The 20,941-nt window shown below is 54.1% G+C and overlaps 6 protein-coding genes and 1 non-coding gene across 7 annotated transcripts; 4 read left to right on the top strand and 3 right to left on the bottom strand.

Moving 5' to 3' along the window:
* The first annotated feature begins 273 nt into the window (after positions 1-273).
* Positions 274-1,742, top strand: B0H65DRAFT_465362 (uncharacterized protein). Its single transcript, XM_062826803.1, has one exon. It carries the CDS (start codon positions 331-333, stop codon positions 1,717-1,719), a length of 1,389 nt encoding a protein of 462 aa, XP_062681664.1. The 5' UTR covers positions 274-330; the 3' UTR covers positions 1,720-1,742.
* Positions 1,743-4,111: 2,369 nt separating this feature from the next.
* Positions 4,112-7,803, top strand: B0H65DRAFT_493656 (uncharacterized protein). Its single transcript, XM_062827769.1, has 7 exons — positions 4,112-4,160; positions 4,228-4,380; positions 4,448-4,838; positions 5,055-5,598; positions 5,655-6,548; positions 6,615-6,796; positions 6,883-7,803. Exons 1-7 carry the CDS (start codon positions 4,142-4,144, stop codon positions 7,472-7,474), a joined length of 2,775 nt encoding a protein of 924 aa, XP_062681663.1. The 5' UTR covers positions 4,112-4,141; the 3' UTR covers positions 7,475-7,803.
* Positions 7,804-8,014: 211 nt separating this feature from the next.
* B0H65DRAFT_193356 (Rgp1-domain-containing protein) lies at positions 8,015-11,617 on the top strand. The gene has a single exon (XM_062821682.1). The coding sequence runs from the start codon at positions 8,386-8,388 to the stop codon at positions 11,554-11,556; it is 3,171 nt and encodes a 1,056-aa protein (XP_062681662.1). The 5' UTR covers positions 8,015-8,385; the 3' UTR covers positions 11,557-11,617.
* Positions 11,618-13,425: 1,808 nt separating this feature from the next.
* B0H65DRAFT_508831 (uncharacterized protein) lies at positions 13,426-14,706 on the top strand (the record flags this gene model as incomplete). Its single annotated transcript, XM_062828263.1, has 1 exon — positions 13,426-14,706. One exon carries the CDS (start codon positions 13,426-13,428, stop codon positions 14,704-14,706), a length of 1,281 nt encoding a protein of 426 aa, XP_062681661.1.
* Positions 14,707-15,134: 428 nt separating this feature from the next.
* Positions 15,135-15,208, bottom strand: B0H65DRAFT_t240. The gene has a single exon. It is a non-coding gene; the product is annotated as a tRNA-Val (tRNA).
* A 62-nt stretch (positions 15,209-15,270) lies between these two features.
* On the bottom strand, positions 15,271-18,064 carry B0H65DRAFT_465346 (uncharacterized protein). The gene has a single exon (XM_062826802.1). The coding sequence runs from the start codon at positions 17,678-17,680 to the stop codon at positions 15,698-15,700; it is 1,983 nt and encodes a 660-aa protein (XP_062681660.1). The 5' UTR covers positions 17,681-18,064; the 3' UTR covers positions 15,271-15,697.
* A 136-nt stretch (positions 18,065-18,200) lies between these two features.
* On the bottom strand, positions 18,201-20,691 carry B0H65DRAFT_465343 (nucleoporin protein Ndc1-Nup). Its single transcript, XM_062826801.1, has 3 exons — positions 20,298-20,691; positions 19,378-20,207; positions 18,201-19,320 (listed from the first exon to the last, which is right to left on the bottom strand). The coding sequence occupies exons 1-3, from the start codon at positions 20,434-20,436 to the stop codon at positions 18,388-18,390; spliced, it is 1,902 nt and encodes a 633-aa protein (XP_062681659.1). The 5' UTR covers positions 20,437-20,691; the 3' UTR covers positions 18,201-18,387.
* Positions 20,692-20,941: the final 250 nt, after the last annotated feature.

The raw sequence follows: 20,941 nt of genomic DNA, 5'->3' as shown, positions 1-20,941 counted from the left end.
CAGCAAGCCTCGCAAAGACTCAGTCAGACCGAACAGAGCTTAGCCAGCGCAAGAATCACGCAGCAGGCGGCTGAGCAGGCTTCCCGCTCAGCGACGCAAGCAGTGGCGGATTTGTCGAGGCAGATTGGGGAGATGAGTAGGAGTATGAGTCAGAGTGCGGAGGAGAGGGTTGGGAAAGTTAGTCAGAGCGCGGAGGAGAGGGTTGGGAGGGTGATGGAGAGTTTGGCTGCGGTTGCGGATGGGAAGGATAAGGAGAGGATGCCGGTTTTGGTGGGGGCGGTGGTTGGAGGGGTGGTGGGGAGTTCGTTTTTGACGGGGTTGTTGGTTGTTATGTTTATGAGGGCGAGGAGAAGGGGAGGGGGGAGGGGAGGGAATGGGGGAGAGAAGGAGGGTGGGGAGGTTGTTTATGTTGGTCCTGGCAGTAGCGATGGTTCTGGGCGTGATACTGTGGGCTCTCGTGGTAGTAGTAATGGGAGGAGGACCGAAACGAGGGAGAACGTGAAAAGTTACCCCGGCCCAGTCATATGGGTAGCTTCTACAGACAACACTTCTATCGCCGGGTCTGGGACCCGCGTGGCATCACCTTCGACATCGACATCAGCCATCAAGCTATCCGACTACGAAGACGAGAGCGTCTACAACGACGGCGAAGCCGGAGGGCCACCACCAAGTTCGCGGGGAGGAAGTCTTATGGAGGGTAGAACCGCACTGTCACCACCACCGCCAGCAATTCCTCCTCGAGCTAGATCCAGATCTAGGCCTGCTCCGGGGGAAGCTGGTGCTCCTCCAGCAGCAGCAACCTTCCCGTTCGCCGCTGCCGAAAACCCGGTTCCCCCCGCTCCTGCCCCTGCTCCCGCTCCCGCTCCATCAGCATCAGCTCTGCTTTCCCCCTTCCCACCACGGCCGAAGAGTGTCAGGACAGGAGTAGGCACCGGTCCGGTAAAACTCAAGGACCGCCGTCAGAGCAGCGGCGACGAGGCAAGAGGAGTAGGCTACGCCGTAAGCTACTACTCACCGGTGCCACCACCACCCGTACGGGCTGCCCCAAGGGTACCAAAGTGGGCGCCGCCTACGATACCCGGGTATGGTGATGATGCGAAACCGTTGGGCTCCGGCTCGGGCTTTAAGCTAGACAACCCGCCACCGCCAACTACCTCTATGAACAAGAAAAAGCCCCGTGATACCAGGCGGCTTAGTATCTTCCCCGGCCCCAGTCCTAGTCCGACGCCTAGTACGCAAGGGTGGTCTTCTTCGCCGCTTAGTAGTTCGCCGTCTACTCCTCCGGTTCCTAATAGGGCGGATGCTGCTGGTATAGATAGGAGTCAACGACGAACAGGAACAGAGGGAGAAGAAGAAGAAGAAGAAGAGAACGAAAGAAGGGGACGACCTTCTCAAAAGCGGCAGCAACAAACCCAAACCCAAAACCAGGGTACGAGTAGTACCAATGGACAAACAAAATCACCAAGTCCAGCACCTACGTTAGAGGCGTGGTTGAAGAGGGGGATGTCTTCTACTAGGGTGCCGGTACGGACGGGAACAGGAACGGGAACAGCTGGTCCAGGGGTGTCATTGCCGAGATCAGCTTCTACTTCGAATCTTGCTGTGAGAAGGCAGTCTTATACTGCAAGACTGAGGGAGCAGGTGCAGTTGCAGCATTTGATGGATGCGGATGATGGGAATGGGGGGAGGGGGGAGGATTGGCCTATTCGGCAGTCGTAGACTCAAAAGAAGGAATATAATCAATCACTGTTGGAGAAAGACTTTGTGTGATGTGACTTATCCGTCGTTGATTATGGGTGATAAACTGAGGCAAATGTTGGGAATGAATATCCGGTTAAGGCCGTCGATTTAGCTGGTCCGAAATATTTTTTTTATGTATTGCCCGGAGAAGGGTGAAGGAACCGGCCCGAAAAGGGGAAGGGCGAAGTAAATAATTACCATATGAGCTTTGGCAGCCATCATCAAGTTTGGTGCGGTTTACGGTAGTCTACACAGTATTCGAGTTATTTCAGGCAGACCCCGCCCGTCCGTACGGGACGAACGACGACACGACACCTGTTGACGACGCAGTCAGAAACACCTTTACTCTCTCGAGGTGGTTGATACAAAAGACCACCTGCGTACCTGCCTCTAGGTAAGGTAGTTAGTTGCCAGGGAAACCACAACGATGACGAACCTGATACTCGAGGTAAATCGCCCAGCTTCGAGAACGGGAATTCAGCGGTCAACATGAGCCAAGCCGAGCCGAGCTGGACCTTCGACTCGGCTCGACTCGTCCCCATATAATGACAGCTCGGCTCAGCTATGGCTCGGCTCAAGCCGGCTCCCTTTGGCTCGTATCGAAATATATATTTTTCCGGGCATTTATCTAGATACTGAACATCGTCGTTTACATATGAATCCCTTCGTTTTACTGCCAATTCCTCAACAAAGCAATGTGCTCGATGGTGGAGTGGATCAAGCTGTGTCTCGTGAGCCCGATTACCTCAACACCACGCTCAACACCTCGCGATACAAGATTTTGTTCACTCTGACGTGTGGCCGCATGACAAAAAAGCACGACTTTTTCTCGTATATACGCAAATCCGGTCATTCTACAATAAAAACCAGTACAAAAGACCGGGCACATATACAAAAAAAAAATCTTACATACAAATCACACGAGCCGACGAGCCGAGCCGAGCCAAGCTGGACCCCCAGTTCGTGTAAAATCTGGGCCGGCTTGACTCGTTAAAAATATATCGAGCTCGGCTCGGCTCGTGCCCAGCTTGGCTCCTGCAGACCGCTGCGGGAGTTTACCATGCTTTACCAAGGAGCTGCTCTGAATAACCAGCCACTGGTGACCTGTCCGTATACACCGGTCAATAATTTATCTTGTCATGCCAGGCACGTGGATATCTTCCTTCCCAAAAACTTACCCGTCGCCGTTTCATAACTTCAGACGAACTTTCTCGTGGCGAGCGGTTATAAGAATAAACCGAACCCCTCAAGGTCTAATATATTATCAACCACACCTTCGAGATCCTCGTGCACGCATTCGCGTATCTTCATTATACCTTCGAGCCCAACCTCTAGGCAGTTCCTGGAAGGAAAAATCCCTAAGAGACTCTGGCTGACGTGTTTCCAACTTGTTACGAGGCATATCGCAGTTTCGTAACGGCCTTTTTGAGAAAGGATAGCGGTATTGGACCGTCCTGTTTGGTTTATTCTTACGACTGCTCGCGTGATTATCGGAAATCTGCCTATTCGGTGTTTCATACTTCGGACGAACGAGTCTCGTGGTGGCTTCTTGTCAAAGAAAGCTGCCATGTCGCTGCTTCATACATCAGACGAAGTGTCCCGTGGTGGGGACTTGTGCCTTGTTTCCAAGGTATAATAAGTAGCTATCAGGGTTCTTTCCCGTCCCTTCTGCCTATTGTGCCTATTGTGCCTATTGTGAGTAACTTTTGAGTGCTCGCTCACCTCACTCCTCGTCCCAAGGTTGGGTTGATTTATGTTGCTATTGTTTATATCTTTGAATAGGATGGGGAGTGGATCCCGCACCCACCTCACCACCTCCCGTCACCACCCACCAGGTTGGGTCTCATAGTCGCACAATACTAAGGTAGAGGTAGGTATTGCTGAATAAACTAGTTGCCAGTTGAATGTTGAGATGTCTATTGAGCTTGATATTGTCGTAAACGTGAATGTTTTTGCCCTATTGTTCGTAGAAAGTGATTGTGAGGACGTGCAAGCAAACAGTCATACAACTTTCTTGTCGACGCGACCTTCTCGTCCTCGTCTTTCTCCTCTTCTTGATTTGACTTTTGCTCGTTTGCAACCCAGCAACGTCTTGAGCTTTACCAGCAACAAGTCGAACGTGTGAGTATAAGCCTTTTCTTTGCCTTCATCGTCGCCGTTTTTGTAGAGCCGATACCTTTGTACCCATCCTTCACATTCACTCCCTTCTCACTCGAGCAATCAAGGTCGTCAACAGTCGCTTGGGGCAACCTGATTCCCTTGTTTGCCTTTGCTCTCTCGCGTCCTCCTTCGCGTTTACCCCTCCTCTTCTTCATCTTCTCACTCCTCCGCCGCGTCTTCGCATCAAGCGTTTCTTTTACTGACCATATAACCCCCTCGCTTTCAAGACGCCAGAACAGCCATGAGTGACCACACTCACAGTAAGTCTCCATCTCTCATCTTGCCGCCCTCGAGTCTCTGCGATGGCATGAAGCTAAGACGATTCAGACTACCCCAACCCGGGCTCAGCCCGGTTCATCGACCCCGATGATGAGCAAGAGATACCCATCTACTTCATCAACCCCGGTGAAGTGAGCAACGACGACGCCGACGCTGCCACCGAGGAGCCGGTGGTCCAGCCCCCTCCTCCTATCACCCGCCGTAAGATCACTTGTTTCTCATCAGCTCCTTCTTTGCCTCTCTTCATAGACTAACTCCGTGTCCATAGCCATCTCGCCTGGCCTCTCCATGCGCGGTCGCGCCCGTTCCGACGAGGCTGGAGAGAGCAGCAGCAGCCAGCCTAGTGAGACTCGTCACTTCAGTGACTCAGAGATGCTGGCGTATGTTACCATGCGCGGCATCACCGGCCACGGCCACTACCCTCGCGACGAGGCACTGGAGCCGTTGGTCAGGGTGATGTACGAGCCGAGGGCTACCGAGCCTGAGCCGGAGCCTGTTCAGGAGACGACGATCGAGGCGGTTCAGGAGGCAGTGGACAGGGCTATTCAGGAGATGATGAGCGAGCCTGCCGAAGAGACAACCACCGAGTCTGCTCAAGAGGTGACAATCCAGCCTCTCCAGTTTTTGGAGCTCACAGAGCCTGTCCAAGACGACAACCGGTACGTCGACAACCCCTTAGACTTACACACTACAATCATCGTCATCATCTTCATCCTTCTTTTATATGGAGGGCTCCAGGGGATTTTGGGGTACATCTTATAAACCAAAGGGATGGTGGCACATCCCAGAGGGGAGGAGAGAGAGAGAGAGAGGGGAAGGAAACATACTTACCAGTGGGAAAAATGGTGTGGCAACCATTATTACTAAAGACACAGGCAACTTATTACCAATGACACAAGAACGCACCAAGGGTACCAAGACCAAGAACCCCAAGAGGAGGACGATGGCAAGTCCGAAGACGACGGCAGAGGCACAGTTCCGAAAACCCCCCCTTCTTCTCCCATGAGCATCAGCATCACTTCCCCCATCATCAGCGTCCAAGACTCCCCGTTCGGCCTCCAAGTGCGCGGCCGTTACTACCGGCCCCATTCCGCGATCTCCGAGCGCGCAGACTGGGAGGAGCAAGGCTTCTCCCGGTCGCCACGCAGTTTTTCCAACGGCTCTTATGGCTCTTCCCATGCGTCACACGGTTCAGCGAATTCTGACGAGAGTAATGGTGGTGATGGATACAGCACGTCGTCCACTCCGCCCAGGGAGTTTGTGAAGATGTCCTTCATCCAAGACGGCGATGTCAGCGATAACGAGGGATTGGATGCTAGCGGCATTTCGCCCGAGACTTTTTTGAAGCTGACGGAGGGATGTGCAACTGGTAACAGGCACTTTCGTGTTGGTGGTCCGGCGAAGGTTGAGGTTTCGGGTGTAAGTCTTTTTCTGATCCTCACACGTGGGAGACATTCACTCACTGACTTTACCAGAACCTGGCTCGCACTCGCCCCGTCACGCCTCCCATCGAGGAAATGCCCGCCGTCCCGCCCTCTCCGTCATCCCAGCACACCTACGAATCTCAGTACGACGCATACGACGGCAGCGTCATGACCGGTCGCTATTCAGTCCCTTCCAACCCTTCGGTCAAGTGGGCCCCCACCGGCGTTGCCCATACCAATTTCGCCGGCAGAATTGAGAATTTTATGTTCGATCGCATGGATCCTCTTGCCGGCCGTGAGCTGTGCAAGCGTCGTTACGGTCAGCCCGAGAGTGTCCAGGGTCCTCAGGGTATCGATGACGACAGCGCTATCGCCTCCGCTTCGACTTCTCCCACTGCGGCTGCTGCCGGCCCGACAGTTCTAGCAGATGGCACCCTAGCCGTTCCCAACATCGCCGACTACTCCCCTGTCAAGATCCCGGGCGAGAGCAAGCCCGTATACGTTTATGTCGGCGATCTTCCTCCTCGCATCCCGATTGACGAGCGCAACATTCCACCCCTTCTCCCACCCCTTCGCAAGGCCGTTCCCTATAATCCCGACCGGGAGGTCAGAAGAATGATTTCGGTGCCTCCGGGCTTTGAAGCGCAGTTTGCAGTTCAGGCTAGGCAGTTGAACTTGGCTGAGGGCGAGGCTTCTTCTTCTGCGGAACCATTTGGTGGTCAGCAGAAGATCGATTGGAAGGGTAAAGGAAAGATGATCGCTCAGGCTTCTCCTTCTGCGACCGCCGCTTATGGTCAGAAGATCGATTGGAAGGGCAAAGGAAAAGAGATCATCTTTCCTGAGGAGAGTCTGAGTAGCGGCAGTGGCAGTAGTCTCGAGATGGTGGAACTTAAAGCTGGTCCTCCGCCGAAGCTCCCTGATGATCATGTTGAGACCTATACCTATGTGAGTGTTTCCATTTCTGCTGTTGTTGATTAGTACATTGAGCGCTGACTTGCCACCTCGAAACAGGAAGAGATCGAGGATGCGATTACCCATTACCCCGGTACCTTGGCTGACGGCATTCCCGGTCACAAGGCGCGTGAAGTTCTCGAGACTCGCAACAAGGCCATCGCCGACATGGAGAAGGAAGAGGCTGAGATGCGCGTTGAGACGGCTGCCCTTGAGCGCGAGGTGGATGAGCTGGAGAGAATGTAAGTCCCGTCGCACCCCTTCCCATCACGACTTGGAAGTTAACGCAAACTAACCAGCCGCCTCGTCCTCCTTCGTCATTTCACAGCCGTCCGCTCGTCAAGGAACTGATCGAGTGCGAAGTCCACGCCGCCATCAGCGCCCGCCTCCAGGCCGAACTCGCCAAAGGCCCCTTAGCTTTCGGTGGACTCTTCAACCCTGCCATCACAACCAACGAGGAAGCCAACGCCATTATCGACCGTATTATTTCCCAACCTCCTCCCACCACCCGCGGCCGCTCTCGCTCTAGGAACTTTCCTTCTTCCTCTGCCATTGCCACCACCTCTGCCCCGACCAACAAAATCCGCAAAGAATCCGACGCCCACCGCCCCGCCCAAATCCGCCAATACTTCAACGACCAGATCGAGCAACTCAAGTACAAATTCGACGCGCAGTGGGTGGCCGTTATGAGGCAGGCTCAGGACCAGACCAAATTGAAGCAGAAAAAGGACCAGAAGGTGACGGCCATTGGAGAGATTTTGGAGGGTTTGGAGAGGATGGGGGTGGAGGATACCGATCAGGTGTTGGAGAGGGCGAGGGAAATTGTTGTTAGGGAGATGGAGGAGGAGGAGAGGAGGAGGAGGGAGTGGGTTGAGAGGCAGGAGTGGTTGGCGATGAAGGAGGGTTGGAAGGAGGTGTGATGGGTGGATTTCTTTGCTTGTATTTACTTTCTTTTCTTTCTTTGTGTTGTTTTATTTGCTTCTCTTCGATGTTTCTTTTTTCCTTGAGGGTGGTTGTTGTTGATCTTGGGGGTTTCACTCCGCCGGGGTTAGGGTTTAACGTGGAGGTTCTCGGATTTGGCAGGTGTCCATTTGGCGTTGATAGTCGGACTTGTTCGGATTGAGATACCCGTGATGGCGTCTGGATGAATCCCCTTGGGCTGATAGCCTGATGATGATAATGCTAAAGCAATTGCAAGGCATCTTGACGATTCCCCTTTGTTGACGTGCGTTGTTTGACCCCTTTTGGGATGCTCAGGAGAAGCTTGGGCCCTTTGTCCTCGACAAGCCAGGTGCCCCTGTGCTTTGACGCTATGATCGCCATCGGACAGTGTCATCTGCATGTCTTGGCACCATCGATGCTCCAAAGCCAAGAACTCCAAAGAAGACTCGAGCGGTGCGGGCGGGTTGACGGCAACCTATCGCAACTCACAGCGCCCGGCGGCTCCATTCATACGACCTACCGCTTCAGGCTCAGGCTGCTCCATTGAGGTTCCATTCAGTGTTCCAGCTTCCACCTTCTCCTCATCCGACCGCACCGCATTCGGTTTCCCGTTCCCGGGCGTCCTTCCATCTCTCGACAACTTCTGGCAAAAGCTTCCCACAAGACTCGACCGACGACTCCGCTCGCGACTCGGACACCCGCCCGCCGACGCCTGCATCTCTCGCGCGCAGTGCACCCCGAAAATGCTGCTGCTCGTCAGCAATGTTGAGAGAAGCAGAGGATTAGCGACCTGGACGGCGATCCATCAACAGAGGCAGCTTGAGCTTGGTTCATACGGATACGGAAGAGCAAGTGTATAAGAGGAAAACAGAGAAAACAAACCTCAACCATGTCGCCTCCAGACGCCGCCTCCGCCAACAGCAACATCCGCGTCTTTGTCCGCTGGCAGGACCACGTCGTCTTCGCCGGAGAGGAAGTCAAGTGCACAATCACCTTCAAGAACGTCGCACGACCTCCCGGGCCCCCGCCCACCACGCCCACAAAGAATCCCCATCCTTCCCCGAGACATCTAGGCGCCGCTGCCGAGCAACGATTGCGCCAGCCATCCCCCCTTGGGCCCGGTCACCCTATTCAGTCACCTGCTACACAAGGAGGAAATGGCCGTACCAAGGGCCAGGGGCATGCTGACGGCCTGGCCCCGCCGCCCTCGGTGCGCGGACGCGGTCACGGCCATCGGTCAACCCTTTCCTTGACAGTTCCATCCGCCGCTGCCACTTCCCGCGCCCGAGACAGCTCCATACCCTGGTCGCCCATCCAGAATCCCGGGTCCAGCAGCTCCCGGGCTGGTCCTCCCTCGAGCTCCTCTAATGGCCACGGACATAAGAGGTCTGTGTCCATCGTGTCACTGGGCTCTACAAAGGGCATGGACGAGGTTCCGGACCTCAATTCGTCTCCCGTCAAGTCCCAGCGACCAGCGAGGGGTCATGCCCGAGCTTCGAGTTTACAGATATCCCCCCGTCTTCCTTTCTTCGGTGGGCCCAAGTCTGGTAAGCCCGCATCTTTTTTGCGTGAGGCCACCATTGAACAGACGCCTGACCATTCACCTCGTCCCCATACAGCTACACATCCAAAGGTGCAGACCTCTCAACAGCCATCACCCCTTTTCCATGCCTCTTACCCTCCGAACCGGGACACTCTACACAGCCCGACCGAAGGCCCTCTGACTCCTTCCGAACGAACACGAAGCATCTTTCCATGGGCAACGTCCCCTTCCCCCAAGGCTTCTCCTAGAGCCGACCAGAACTCCGAGTTCAGATTCCCATTCACCAAGTCGTCTTCTTCGCCCGATGTCGTCCACGGAGGCAGTCCGGCGGGGCCGGTACATGAAGACAACATCATGAGCCCAACATACTCAGTCGCTGGCGAATCCGTCAGGTCTCTCCCTATGCGATCAAGAGATCCTATCCCCACCATCAACGAACATGGTGCGATACCGTCGGCACGCATTCTTTCAACAATAAGCATTGGCGGGACACCTAGGAGTAGTGGCGAGTTTTACTCAATGAGCAATCACTCTTCCGAGACACTGGCATCCGAGTACGTCCAGCCACAACCGCTGAGCATGGTTGGTGGGCGATCTGGCCATAGCAGGCGGCCGTCCAGCTTCTCACCGAACACGGCAAAGATGCCAGAATCGTTGATGATGGGCTATGCGCAAATCCAAGGGTCATTTACGCTCGATGGCTCTTTGGTGAATCTCGGGCCATTTGAGCAAGTGAAGCGAAAAGCTGTAGTGGGTGGCCATGGCGGCGGCGTGATCGGTGTGGAAACTACGAAGCGCGACAGCAGGTTACTCAGGGGCTTCGGTTGGGGCAGTATCACGAGCTCCATTGGCGAACTTCTAGGCGGAGGAGAACTCAGCACCATCAAAGAGATGCGGGGGATTGCCAGCTCAAAGTCGATCCCCCTTTTATCAACACCCCAGTCGATTCTTTTCGTCGACCTGCAGCTAGCACCCGGGGAAAGCAAGACGTTCGAGTATTCGTTCAAGCTACCCAAGGGGCTACCACCAACGCATCGCGGCAAGGCGATGAAGATATCATATAGCCTCGTCATTGGCACGCAAAGGCCAGGAGGAGCAAAAGATAAGCATGTCAAGTCTGTGGACGTTCCGTTCCGCGTGCTTGGAAGCGTCAACAGCCACGGCGAAATCCTAGGTCACGACCTGATGGCGCCCTATATCATCCTGCGAGACCAGGCGCGGGTTCAGACCGTCGATAATACCAACACAGCATCTACCACTACCTTTTTTAATCATAATCACCAACAACAAGCACAGCAGACACGACAGAAACTATTGGGTGACAAGCCCGCCGCCAACGAAGATTCCTTCCTTTCCTACGTTGACGAACTTCTTTCCTCCCGCTCCCTTCAACTCCAGAACGGTGCTCGCGCCCCTGGTCTCCTCAGCCCAACAGCCAGCGCCCCTCCCTCCCGTCGACCCTCCAACTACTCCCTCAACTCTACTACCTCCTCGCACTTTAACCCCTTCGGCCCGCAAACCCACATGCCCGTCCTAACCGCAAAGGAAGCCATCGACCTCGCCATCCTCCGCTCGAACATCGCCTCCCACGACTCCAACCAATCCACCAACCGCTTCGAAATCGCCCGTAACGGCCGCCGCGTTGCCGTCGTCATGCTCGCCCGCCCGGCCTACCGGTTAGGCGAACAAATCACCATGGCCATTGACTTCGAGGGCGCTGAGATTCCCTGCTATGCCGTGCACGTTGCTTTGGAGACAGCCGAGCGGGTAGATTCCAGTCTGGCGCTGCGGAGCGAGGCGAGTGTACATCGGGTAACAAGGAAAGTGCTGGTGAGCAGCAGCGAGGCAACCATGTTTGCGAAGAGGGTAGTGTTCACGCCAACCATTCCCGTCACGGCAACGCCAGAGTTTGTGACGAGCGGGGTCAGTTTGGAGTGGAAGGTTAGGGTTGAGTTTGTGGTGCCCAGCGCGGAGGCGTTGGACAGGATGGGACAGTCACAGGTGCTGGGACAGGCGCAGGGGCAAGGACAAGGGATGATGGGATTGGGGATAACTAATAATGGGGAGGAGGAGTATGAGGTTGTTAGTGACGAGGAGGCGGAGAGGAATGGGGTTATTGAAGAGGAGGAAGAAGAAGAAGACGAATCGCATGATGGCGGTGAAGGAGAAGAAGAAAGGGAAACGAGGTTAGTAAAAGCGAATGGCAGTGCGGCGGAAAGGGGGAAGCAAAGAAGCAGCAGACCGCCTATGTTGCGGAAAAACCAGACCCTCTCTGAACGCGAACGGGAAAGGGAGAAGAATATGCAGCAGCTGCAGGTGCAGCAGCAGCAGCAACCGCATCCCCTGCTGGAGGAGATATCGAGGGACGATAGGGGCGGTTTGGTCTTGGTGGCGGCGGAGAATCTCATCTGCGAGAGCTTCGAGGTCGCGGTGCCGTTGAGGATTTACGGTGCTGTTGGCACAGGGCTGGAGAAGTTGGAGAGGGATGAAGCTACGGATGAGGGGTTACCTGTGTGAATGGATTTGCTCACCGGGAATTATGGAGTGAATGGCAATGAGGCAAGAAAAACACAGACGCAATTGAACATATATGGGTGATGAATGGATAGGCTGGGCCGGTCGGACAGACAAAAGCTACTTTAGGGAGACGGAAAGGAAGGGAAGAGAAAAGGGATCCAGGCCTGTTTAATGTAGGATGTCTCGAAATGAACTTTTCTGGTAGATAAATTTTCCTGGGTGATAAGGAACAATGAAATGGGAATGTTACCAGCGGCCAGCGAGTGCTGGAAACACCCTTTTTCCGTGATTACAGTTGTCAACATCTTCAAAATCGCACTCACTCACCGATGGTCTGCACGGTGAATATCAACGCCCAAACTCAGCTTGGTGTAACGGAGGCATCTGCAGGGTATCTTGTCGTCCCTGACTCCAAAGTGAGCCAAGATCCTGAATGGTTGGCGACAGTGACATCATAGCCACCATTCATCATGGAATGGTATCACCGTCTCCACCAATCACGGTCAGCTCTTCCAGTGGGACGACAGCGACCCCTCCAGTAAGGCTGATGCTGTAACAATGCATAGGACAGCACAACAACAAGATTCGAAGAGAGGAAAATGATATCTTTTTCGGGACATTGTGACCAGTGTGGATTGGTTGGGCTCTGTTTGGGTCAAAACAGAAGGCTGGCTGGGCATGAAGCTGATTGCGGTGAACAGCTGAGAGCAAAGCTGGGCAACAGCCATTCTGGTACTTGGTTCCCCTTTGGACACGATATGAGCCTTGCCAAGATAATCTGCTGTTTTCACCGTTGACCTTGGGTCGGTTTTATCTTCCTTCTTCTCTTTCTCTTCACCTTCACAGCCTCATGGTCTTCCTCAATTACTTTGAAACAGTATCAACATTTCATGAAGCTTCTTTAGTTTGCTTTTGAAGGTCTCGTGCCTTTTCAGCCGGCAAACTCCCGAAAGAGCCGGCGTTTGGGCTCCGTCCAAGTTCCCTGATTTTTAGACTCTTTTTAGGGGTTCACGCGGCTTGTGGGGACCCGTCAGGCCGTCACTTACACCACGGCACTAAACATCATCAAGCATCACCGTCGTCACCGGGACTTCGTATTCCATACAAATAACCGGCCTTTCCTCTTTCATCAATACCTTCTTGTCTCTACACAAAAGTTCGACTCAAATCATCCCAAATCAGTTGCAACAATCAGCAACGACGGCAACATCAACCGAGGTCACACCACCACTTCCTCTCGCCTTTTCTTGCCTTGGCAGTCCGCGTCCATTGCTTCGGTAGTCGAAAGAGGCTTATCATTACACAAACACAAGGCAAAAAGAAGAAAACCGCAGAACCACGCTAGAAGCTAGGTCCGAAGTAGTTGTGTGTATCATCACACAGCGCCCGGGGATTTAATCTACTCAACACCTCGGCATCAACAAGGCGACGGCGCAAGGGAAAGAAAGCCTCTACAGGAAGAGGGCAAACGGGTCGTTCTGTTATCTCCGTGGTTCGGCATTACAGGACTTGGGACTGAACAACGCTGGTCAAGGGAGAGCAGTTCACGAAAGAGAAGGAAGATATATTAACCCTCATACCTGAACTCGGCTGAGTCTATGCCGGTGTCTCCGTCTCTTGGAAGTTACGGGAGTTTTTCGGATTGCTTCGCCTCCAACGTCGGACGTTGACGATAATTCTCACTGGCAGAGAGGTTATACGAGCTGAAAGTCTTAAAGCTGGAAGAAAAAGACTGGGGGTACTTATACCAGTTCAGTGGTTAGGCCCGTCAGGTCTTCGTCGATAACCAGACGGCATCAAACACACAGCTTGAGTCCTGGAATCTTCATACCGCAACACACCAAAATCTCTCCTCACAACTCCTTCAACATGGTCCGCTTCATGGACAAACAAGACGAGCGCGACCACCGCGGCCGCCGTTCCTCCTCTCCAACCCGCTCTCACCACTCCGGTCGAGACAGGGATTACTCACCCGATTTCATCTCCGGCCCCGGCCGGGTTCCCCGTCCATACGCCAGCGGCGCCATCCCATCAACAGCAACAGCACATCAACCACCACCACCTGTTCCCTCCCCACCACTTTCTCCCCCTATCCCTAGCCGCACCGGAGGGACTGGGCCTGGGTACGCCTACGACGACGACCGAGATCGAGACCACAGAAATGGCGCTCCGCTCCGAGGGAGAGATCGCTCTTGGGAGCGTGGCTCCGGCACTGGCACCGGTCCCCACTCCGCAGCGCGATCCAACATCAGCGTCAGCAGAAGCAGAAGCCGATCCCGCGGCCCAACCCTAGCATCAGCCTCAGCCCCAGCCCCAGCCCCCGGGACCCGCGAGCGACACATCGTCCGCGAAACGAAAATCTACGGCGGCCCGGAACTTCGTGACCCCGAGCGAGCTGCTCAAGCCCTCGCCGTCTCCGATAATGCCCGCCGGGCGCGCTCTCCCAGCCGGGACAGCCGTGTCAGCCGAGACCTCTCCCGCTCGCGTTCCCGTTCTCGCGGTGGCGCTCGCAGCATCTACACCACCGACGAATACGACTCCGACTACCCCCGTCGGCGGCGCTCCTCCCCTTCCCGCTCCACCCGCTCAAGACGTTCTCCCTCCCGCTCTCGCTCCAGACGTTCCCCTTCGCCCCCACTCCGCAACAAAGCAAAAGACCTCTTCTCCCCCTCCACCGCTGCTTTGGGTGTAGGCGTCCTAGGCGCCATCGTCGGTGGGTTAGCTGCTCGGGAAGCAACCGAACACGCAGTCAGCCATAAATCTAAATCCCACGGCGGGCACAGCTCAAGAAGCAGGAAAGAAGAAGAAAGGGAGCGCAAAGCAGCGCTGATATCGACCATCGTCGGCGCAGCGGTGGGTGGCTTGGGAGCGAATGTGATTGAGAAGAAGTTTGAAGAAAAGAAGAGGGTGGAACAGGAAGAACGGAGGGCGAGGGAACGGGGAGGGTATCGCGAGCTGAGAGATAGGGGTGGGGATGGGGATGGGTTTGATAGGGATAGAAGGAGTAGGAGTCGACATGGTGGAAGTAGTATTGATACGCCGGCGTATTCGGATGATGAAGGGGGGTATTATGGGAGTAATACCGGTAGTGCGTATGGGACGAGTACGAGGAGGGGAGGGGGGACGACGGTTAGGGGAGGAGGACGTTGAGGTTTTTTTTGGGGTGGGATTATGAAGGCGGGGTGGTGGTTGGTTGTTGTTTGAGTTCCCCTTTCTTGTTTAATATTACTTTTTTTCCGACCTAGACAATTCCATGACTTGAGAACAAGCGTAGTGCCTCCCTCTGCGTGTTACGTGAAATGAGCAGGAGAATTAGTAGCGGGTGTTTGCATTTTTTTCCATTGAGCAGGACCGATATCGCGCCCGCGATAAATAGAGTGAGTGTTTTGTGACAAAATGACAGAACTAAGTGTGTTAGAAAGATGAGGGAGCGAAAAGAAAACGAAAAGATGAGAGAGGGTCGAGAAAAGCGAAAAAAAAAAAAAAAAAAGAAGAAAAAAAAGGGGATAAACCAAACCGACAAAACAAAAGTGTGAAGAAAGTGTGAGAATGTGAGAGAAAAAAATTGCAAAAGAAGATGATCCGACCCAGGCTCGATCTGGGGACCTTCAGTGTGTTAGACTGACGTGATAACCAACTACACCATCGGACCGATGTTACTTGTGTTAGGAGAGGAGCTTTGATCTGGATCTTATCTAGTCTAGCTACAAAACGGCCCGAGCTCGCATCCCCGTACGATTCTACTATTCTAAACTAACCAACAGCTTCCTCGACCGGATGGATGATACGCAACTTTCGAGATTCACTTCATTTAAATGCTCCTTTGCATCGGTAGCTAGACTAGTCTCTGGCTATTCTAGCACGTTTAAGGCAAGAGAGAAAACCGCACAAAAACATCACTGTGACAGTAAAACGAGGACATTAACGGGCTTCAGTAATGATTAAAATTAGACACTAAGCCATAAGAATGGGTATAATAACTCCCGACGAACTCCCCTCTCATGCCATCCATGCGTCTCGCTCAATCAAGCTGTCGCCAGCATCATGTCATGTTCTATACTCCTGCTCCTTCTCCTGCTCCTTCTGCCCAACACGGTTCCCTCCCCTCCCCTCGTCACCAGCACTAAACTAAAAGCCCGACTCAAATACTAGCAGCAGGCATCAAAACATACGGCAAATCCGTCTGATCCCCCCTCCCCGCTAGTCTAATCACACTCCCACTACTACCACTAGTTCCTCCACTCCTTGCACTCCTTGCACTCCTCCCACTTCCAGAAGACGAAGCCAACGACAACTGCGAAACCCCCCCATTACTGATCCCCGTACCATTCGTCCCCGCCCTATACAGACCCGTGGTCCCCGCCGTCATCGCCACGCTCCTAGGCGTAGTCGGCGCCGTACGAAACTGTCTCTGTTGTTGCTGCCAAGAGTACGTGGTCGAGTAAGTGCCTGAGGAGTTGCGGTTCGCGGAGCGTTGATGGTGATGAGGATGACTGCGACTGCTGAAATGGGTTTTTGCTGTTTTTGCTGTTTCGGGGCGGAGGTGGTTGTGGGTGTGGGTGCTTCTGAGGGAGGAGGAAGAAGAGAAGTAGGAGGAATTGGTTTGTTGCCGGGTTAGGTGATTTAGGCCTCGGAGGGGGTTGGCGTCGCTTGGGCCTGGGTCTGACGGGTTGGCGGCTGTGGTGTATTTGGCTTTTCTTTTTCTTCTTTTGGGCGTTTTGGGTGTGGGGGTTCTGGGTGGTTGCTGTTGTTGATGGGCACGTTGACCGTGGTACATGCTACTGCCATCGCTGTCCCTGCGTAAATCGCCGGACGAATAACTACGCCTGGGTGCATCGTTGTCGATGTCGCTTTCGTAAAAGGAGCGAGGTGATGGTTGTTGCTGTTTCTGAGAGTAGGGAGACAAGAAACGGCGATCGTTACTGCCGTCCCCTTCGGTGCCCTTGTCACGAGCATTTTCCGAATCATTGTCTTCAGCCCCATCATCCTCATACTCTCCGACAATTTCGTCCAATACCACCGGGTCAAGCGGTCTCATGCCTCTCAGCACTTCCGCAAAGACATGCATCAACCGTCTGAACTCGTCAATCGAAACCGGCCGAGTTGAGTACCGAGCGCGCTCATACAGTTTGATAAATTCACTCAGGGCCTCTGATGGTGCTACCACGCCGAGCTCCGTCAAACTGGTCAGATACTCGCGGAGTCCCATGCTCTCATGTCGCTGTAGCAGCGCCACAGCATCCGGGTCCAATAGCGGCGGGTCCATCCTCCCTGCTTCTCCCTCGCCTCCCCCGCCTTCGGATGTCCGGTCCGGCGGCGCAAGGGTGATAGCCTTGGCCTCGATCAAATTCGGCAGTTCGCTTATGACTGCATCGTACTGCACATTCGCGAGATCCGGAGAAGTGGGCGAGGCCCAGCCGGGGTGTTCGATTTCGCCCCAGATATGGGGTCCTCCACGCGGTGCGACAATGTTGATGCTCACCGGCTCGTCATGGCCCGATGGGCGTGTGGTTGTCGAATTATGTTCGGATTCCCGACCCTCGATGGTGTCCGCGCTGATTCCCCTACGCACTTTCGGTTTCCAGCGGGACCGTTTCCCAGTGAATCTGTCGGCAGCTTCTTTCGAGGCTTCCTTCGCCGCCGTGGCTATCCATCCACTATGCTCTTGCTGTGGTTCTCCATCTTGCCCTTCATTATCATTCCTTTCCATCTCTTGCCTTTGCGATGTAGGATGCGGCGCACCGGGAGCAGCTAGGGGCGAAGGTAAAGGCAACCTTGGTCTCGCTTCATACGCAATGGCGGCGCTCCTGCTGAGCCCGGCAACGATCAACTGTCTGACATCGCGGAGCACGTCGCCCTTCTCTATAGGAACCCATGACTTGGGAATCGAGTCGAGCACCGCTTTGTTGTAGTACAGTCGAGTGGCGTAGATGAAGACAATGATGAGGATGGTGACGAGGTAGCAGAGCGCAACAATAAGGATGCTGTAGTTCTGCTTGGTGATGATGGCCTGGCGGATTAAGTCGATAGGACTGACAATGAGAAAGGCGAGAAGGACGAGATAGATGAAGTAGTAGACGAGTTTGTAGAGGAAGTGGGCGATGATGGAGACGGCCGACTTCATTCTTTGGTCTTATGTTCTCGAGATCGCAGCCGGATATTCGAATCACTTGCCAGAAGAGGCAAATGTAGAGAAGCTATTACAGCTGACCGTTGTTGAGGTCCAAGCTGCCGCTGTTTCCAGAAGGAGCTCGTAACTTGCGACAGAAGAATGTTGGGCGTCGGGGAGTGTCATGGCGGCGCAGGACTGGAATGCGATGATTCGGGACCGAGGAAAAAGAGCCGCAAGTCGGGAGGGTTAGGACATTGGAGGAGTTGCGATGATGCCGATGAAGTTCGAAAGTCAAGAAAGAAAACAAATCAACTCGGGAGCGGAAACCACGAAACAAAGGAGAACCTTGAAAGATGCAGGAACAGGACCGGCGATCGCCGGCGATGGAGAACAAGGAGCTAGCTTCTCAAGCGAACTACGTGGATCATGGCACGTGTGACCTCATTTCCCGCCGGCTCGCTCATCCCTGCACAGCCGCACCATTACGTACCGAGCCCCTGCATGGCTTGATCGTTCAGGGGGGAACACCGCTGCAAGTAAACAATCTATTTGTGTGTAGCACCACTACCGTACGCTCATTGAGGTATCATACAACATCAACAATCCATAACATGAAACAGCTTTTCTCCCTATTTTCCTTTTAAGCAAAACCCCCTACTCCGTGTGTGTGCGCTTATTCATACAATATGCTTCAGTAATCACATCTAAACATATTTTCGTCACCTCTTCCACTGGCTCAGGTCTAGCAGATCGTCCATCCTCGGCTGCGGCTCCGGAAAATTCGCAGCCTCCCTGGCCAAGCGCATATCCGTCAACGTCAGCCTCAAATCCCGCGCATACGGACCAAACTCGACAATGAGCGTGCTCAAAGCTTCCCTCAAGGCCTCCAGAATAGCATCCACCTCAGGGCACTCCTTGACAGCCTCAACGTCCGTCCAGTGGACCTCGAAGCCTTCCTTGAACCTCTCCAGCCTCTTGGTCACATTCGTCAATGTCCGGATAATCGTCGCGATATCCCTCTGCACGTTGCCATATTTGTCCTCCTGCAAACTGTGGCTTGTGAGCATGCTAAGGGCGTAGGCTGCGTTGATGTAGAGGCTGGGCTCGCCGTACGGGCCTCCGAGAACTGCATGGGTTATCCTTCTCCGGTACTCCTGGCGGAATGGAATTCCCACCCACTTGCGGAGTCCCTTCAAAGCATAACTCCTGACGAGGCTGGCAGTATCGTCGGTTCCAGTGGCGGCCTTTTGGACTTCGAGGAGTTGATGCTTCGCCGCGTCCACGATCCTCTTCGCAAACGGGCTGAGGTGGGATTCTTGACCAGGAGCAACGGCAACCTGAGTAACTACCTTCTCAACCTCAGACCGGAAGTTTCGCCTCCTGGCAGGGCCTCCCAGGTAAATCGGATCCTCCTTCAAAGGCGGAGCAGTTCGAACCTTTTCCTCGACAGGCTGTGCCACTGGAGCAGACACGGGCTCAGGAGCCTTTCCATAGTTGCCAATGTTCGTCTCAAGGCTCTTCAAAACGTCGAGGCAAATGGAGCAGACCTGCGACCACGCCGGTCCGTCCTTTCGGTCGATGTCTTCGTAGATGGCTTTGCGTCTTTCCGGGAAATCGCGGGCGATCAGAGCCAACTCCCACATGGCGAAGCACTTGATTGACCGTTAGCAATTAGGTACGTGACAACGTGGACGACAAAGGAAACATACCCTGTAAAACAACTTCTTGTGCTTGAGTCCGTTCAAGAGACTGCCATTGGGATCCTTGGATCCGGAGGTGAAAGGACGTTGATCCTTGGTCGGTTCCTTGACCATGAACATGGTAAACGCAGTGTTACCAGCAATCCAAACGATCAGGAGCATGATGCTAGCCAGGACCATTGAAATGAGACTGCTGAAGGAGACCGGCCACGAATATGGCACATAATTCGTCTTTGGAAGGTTGAAGAATGGGCGGAAGAAGAAGAGCGACAGCCGCCAGACCGCCTTGCGCAGGAACAACGGGTAGATGACGAAAGTCAATATCGCGCTGGCAACCGTCTCATGGAGTGACTGCGAGAAGATGGTAGGCATCTCGCCCCAGAACTTCTTCATCAGGGTGCCGACATCACTGCTATTGTTTTGGACGGCCGCCTCCGAAGGCTTGGCAACGCCCAAGAGGAGCCGGTCGGTGTCCAACCACAGATGTCTGATGGCCATGTAGGCGCCGAGGATCGCAAAATGGGTGGTGAATGCGACAGCCTTCTCGTTCAGCCTCTGTCTATCGTACGAAAGGTAGGTAACCCATTCCAACCCAGAGTCCTTAGGCCGGGAGAACAGGTAGACTTGGGCAAAGAGCCAGGCGGAGAAGACATACGTCACGATGGTCTCCAAGGTCGAGAAGTTGCGGTAATGCTTAAGGAAGGTATCGTAAGCCGAGTCGGATGTTCGGTAGCCGGGATGGTACTGTGCGATGCGCAGGATGAGGATGAGCGAGCCGGAGAACCAGAGGAAGGCGGCACGGATACCGGTTGGGCCGATGGGAAACCAAGACCAGAGGACTAGATGGAGAGCATCATGGTTAATTGCTTGCGCGTGAGGTAGATTCGGATGAGAAGAGTATAGGTATCCAATCTGCCAAGGTAACTTACAAGAGTTCCATCTGGCCAGACCAATGGCATATACATATGCGATAGCGAGCAGGATCAAGGCCGTGGTACTAAAACGGCGATGGAGCGCGGGCTGGAGGAAGTCCTTGTAAGGCGGTCGTCTAACAGATGCGGGCGCCATCTTCACAGCGCATTGTCGACAGTCCCGCCGTCGTTGATGGTTTGCGTGTGGATGGTGTCTGGAAGAAAGGGTGCGCGTGTGGAGGAGGACGGGGAGGGGAGACTGGCTCAAATCAAAATCGAGCTGTGGTCGAGCCCGATCGGATCTTGGTGTAGCTTCAGGTTCAATGTGTTGAGTTGTAAATAAAAAAACGGGGTGGGCCTGCCTGCCGCGCTGGACTGAAGCTTCCAGTTCCCCAAACACGACGCGCTGCTGTCAGCCTGTCACTCTCCTTGGATCCACACGGGCTAACATGATTGGTCAGAATACCCACATTACGTCTTTTAAGCCAAGCCGAAGCTTTGGACAGGATGGTCTTGGCCAGAACTGACAGTGGAGGCTGACAGCGCACAGCAACCACTGCGGGACAGCGACTGAGGGTTGGGCAACGTAATCAATGCAACCACTTGCGACCACTGTCGTCCCAGATCACAAGTCAAAAGTCACATTTCGCTTCAACCTACAA

Source organism: Neurospora tetraspora, assembly GCF_033439725.1.
Source record: "Neurospora tetraspora strain CBS 560.94 chromosome Unknown B0H65scaffold_4, whole genome shotgun sequence".
In the NCBI taxonomy this organism is placed as follows: domain Eukaryota; kingdom Fungi; phylum Ascomycota; class Sordariomycetes; order Sordariales; family Sordariaceae; genus Neurospora; species Neurospora tetraspora.
This window is presented reverse-complemented; position numbering and strand designations above follow the sequence as displayed.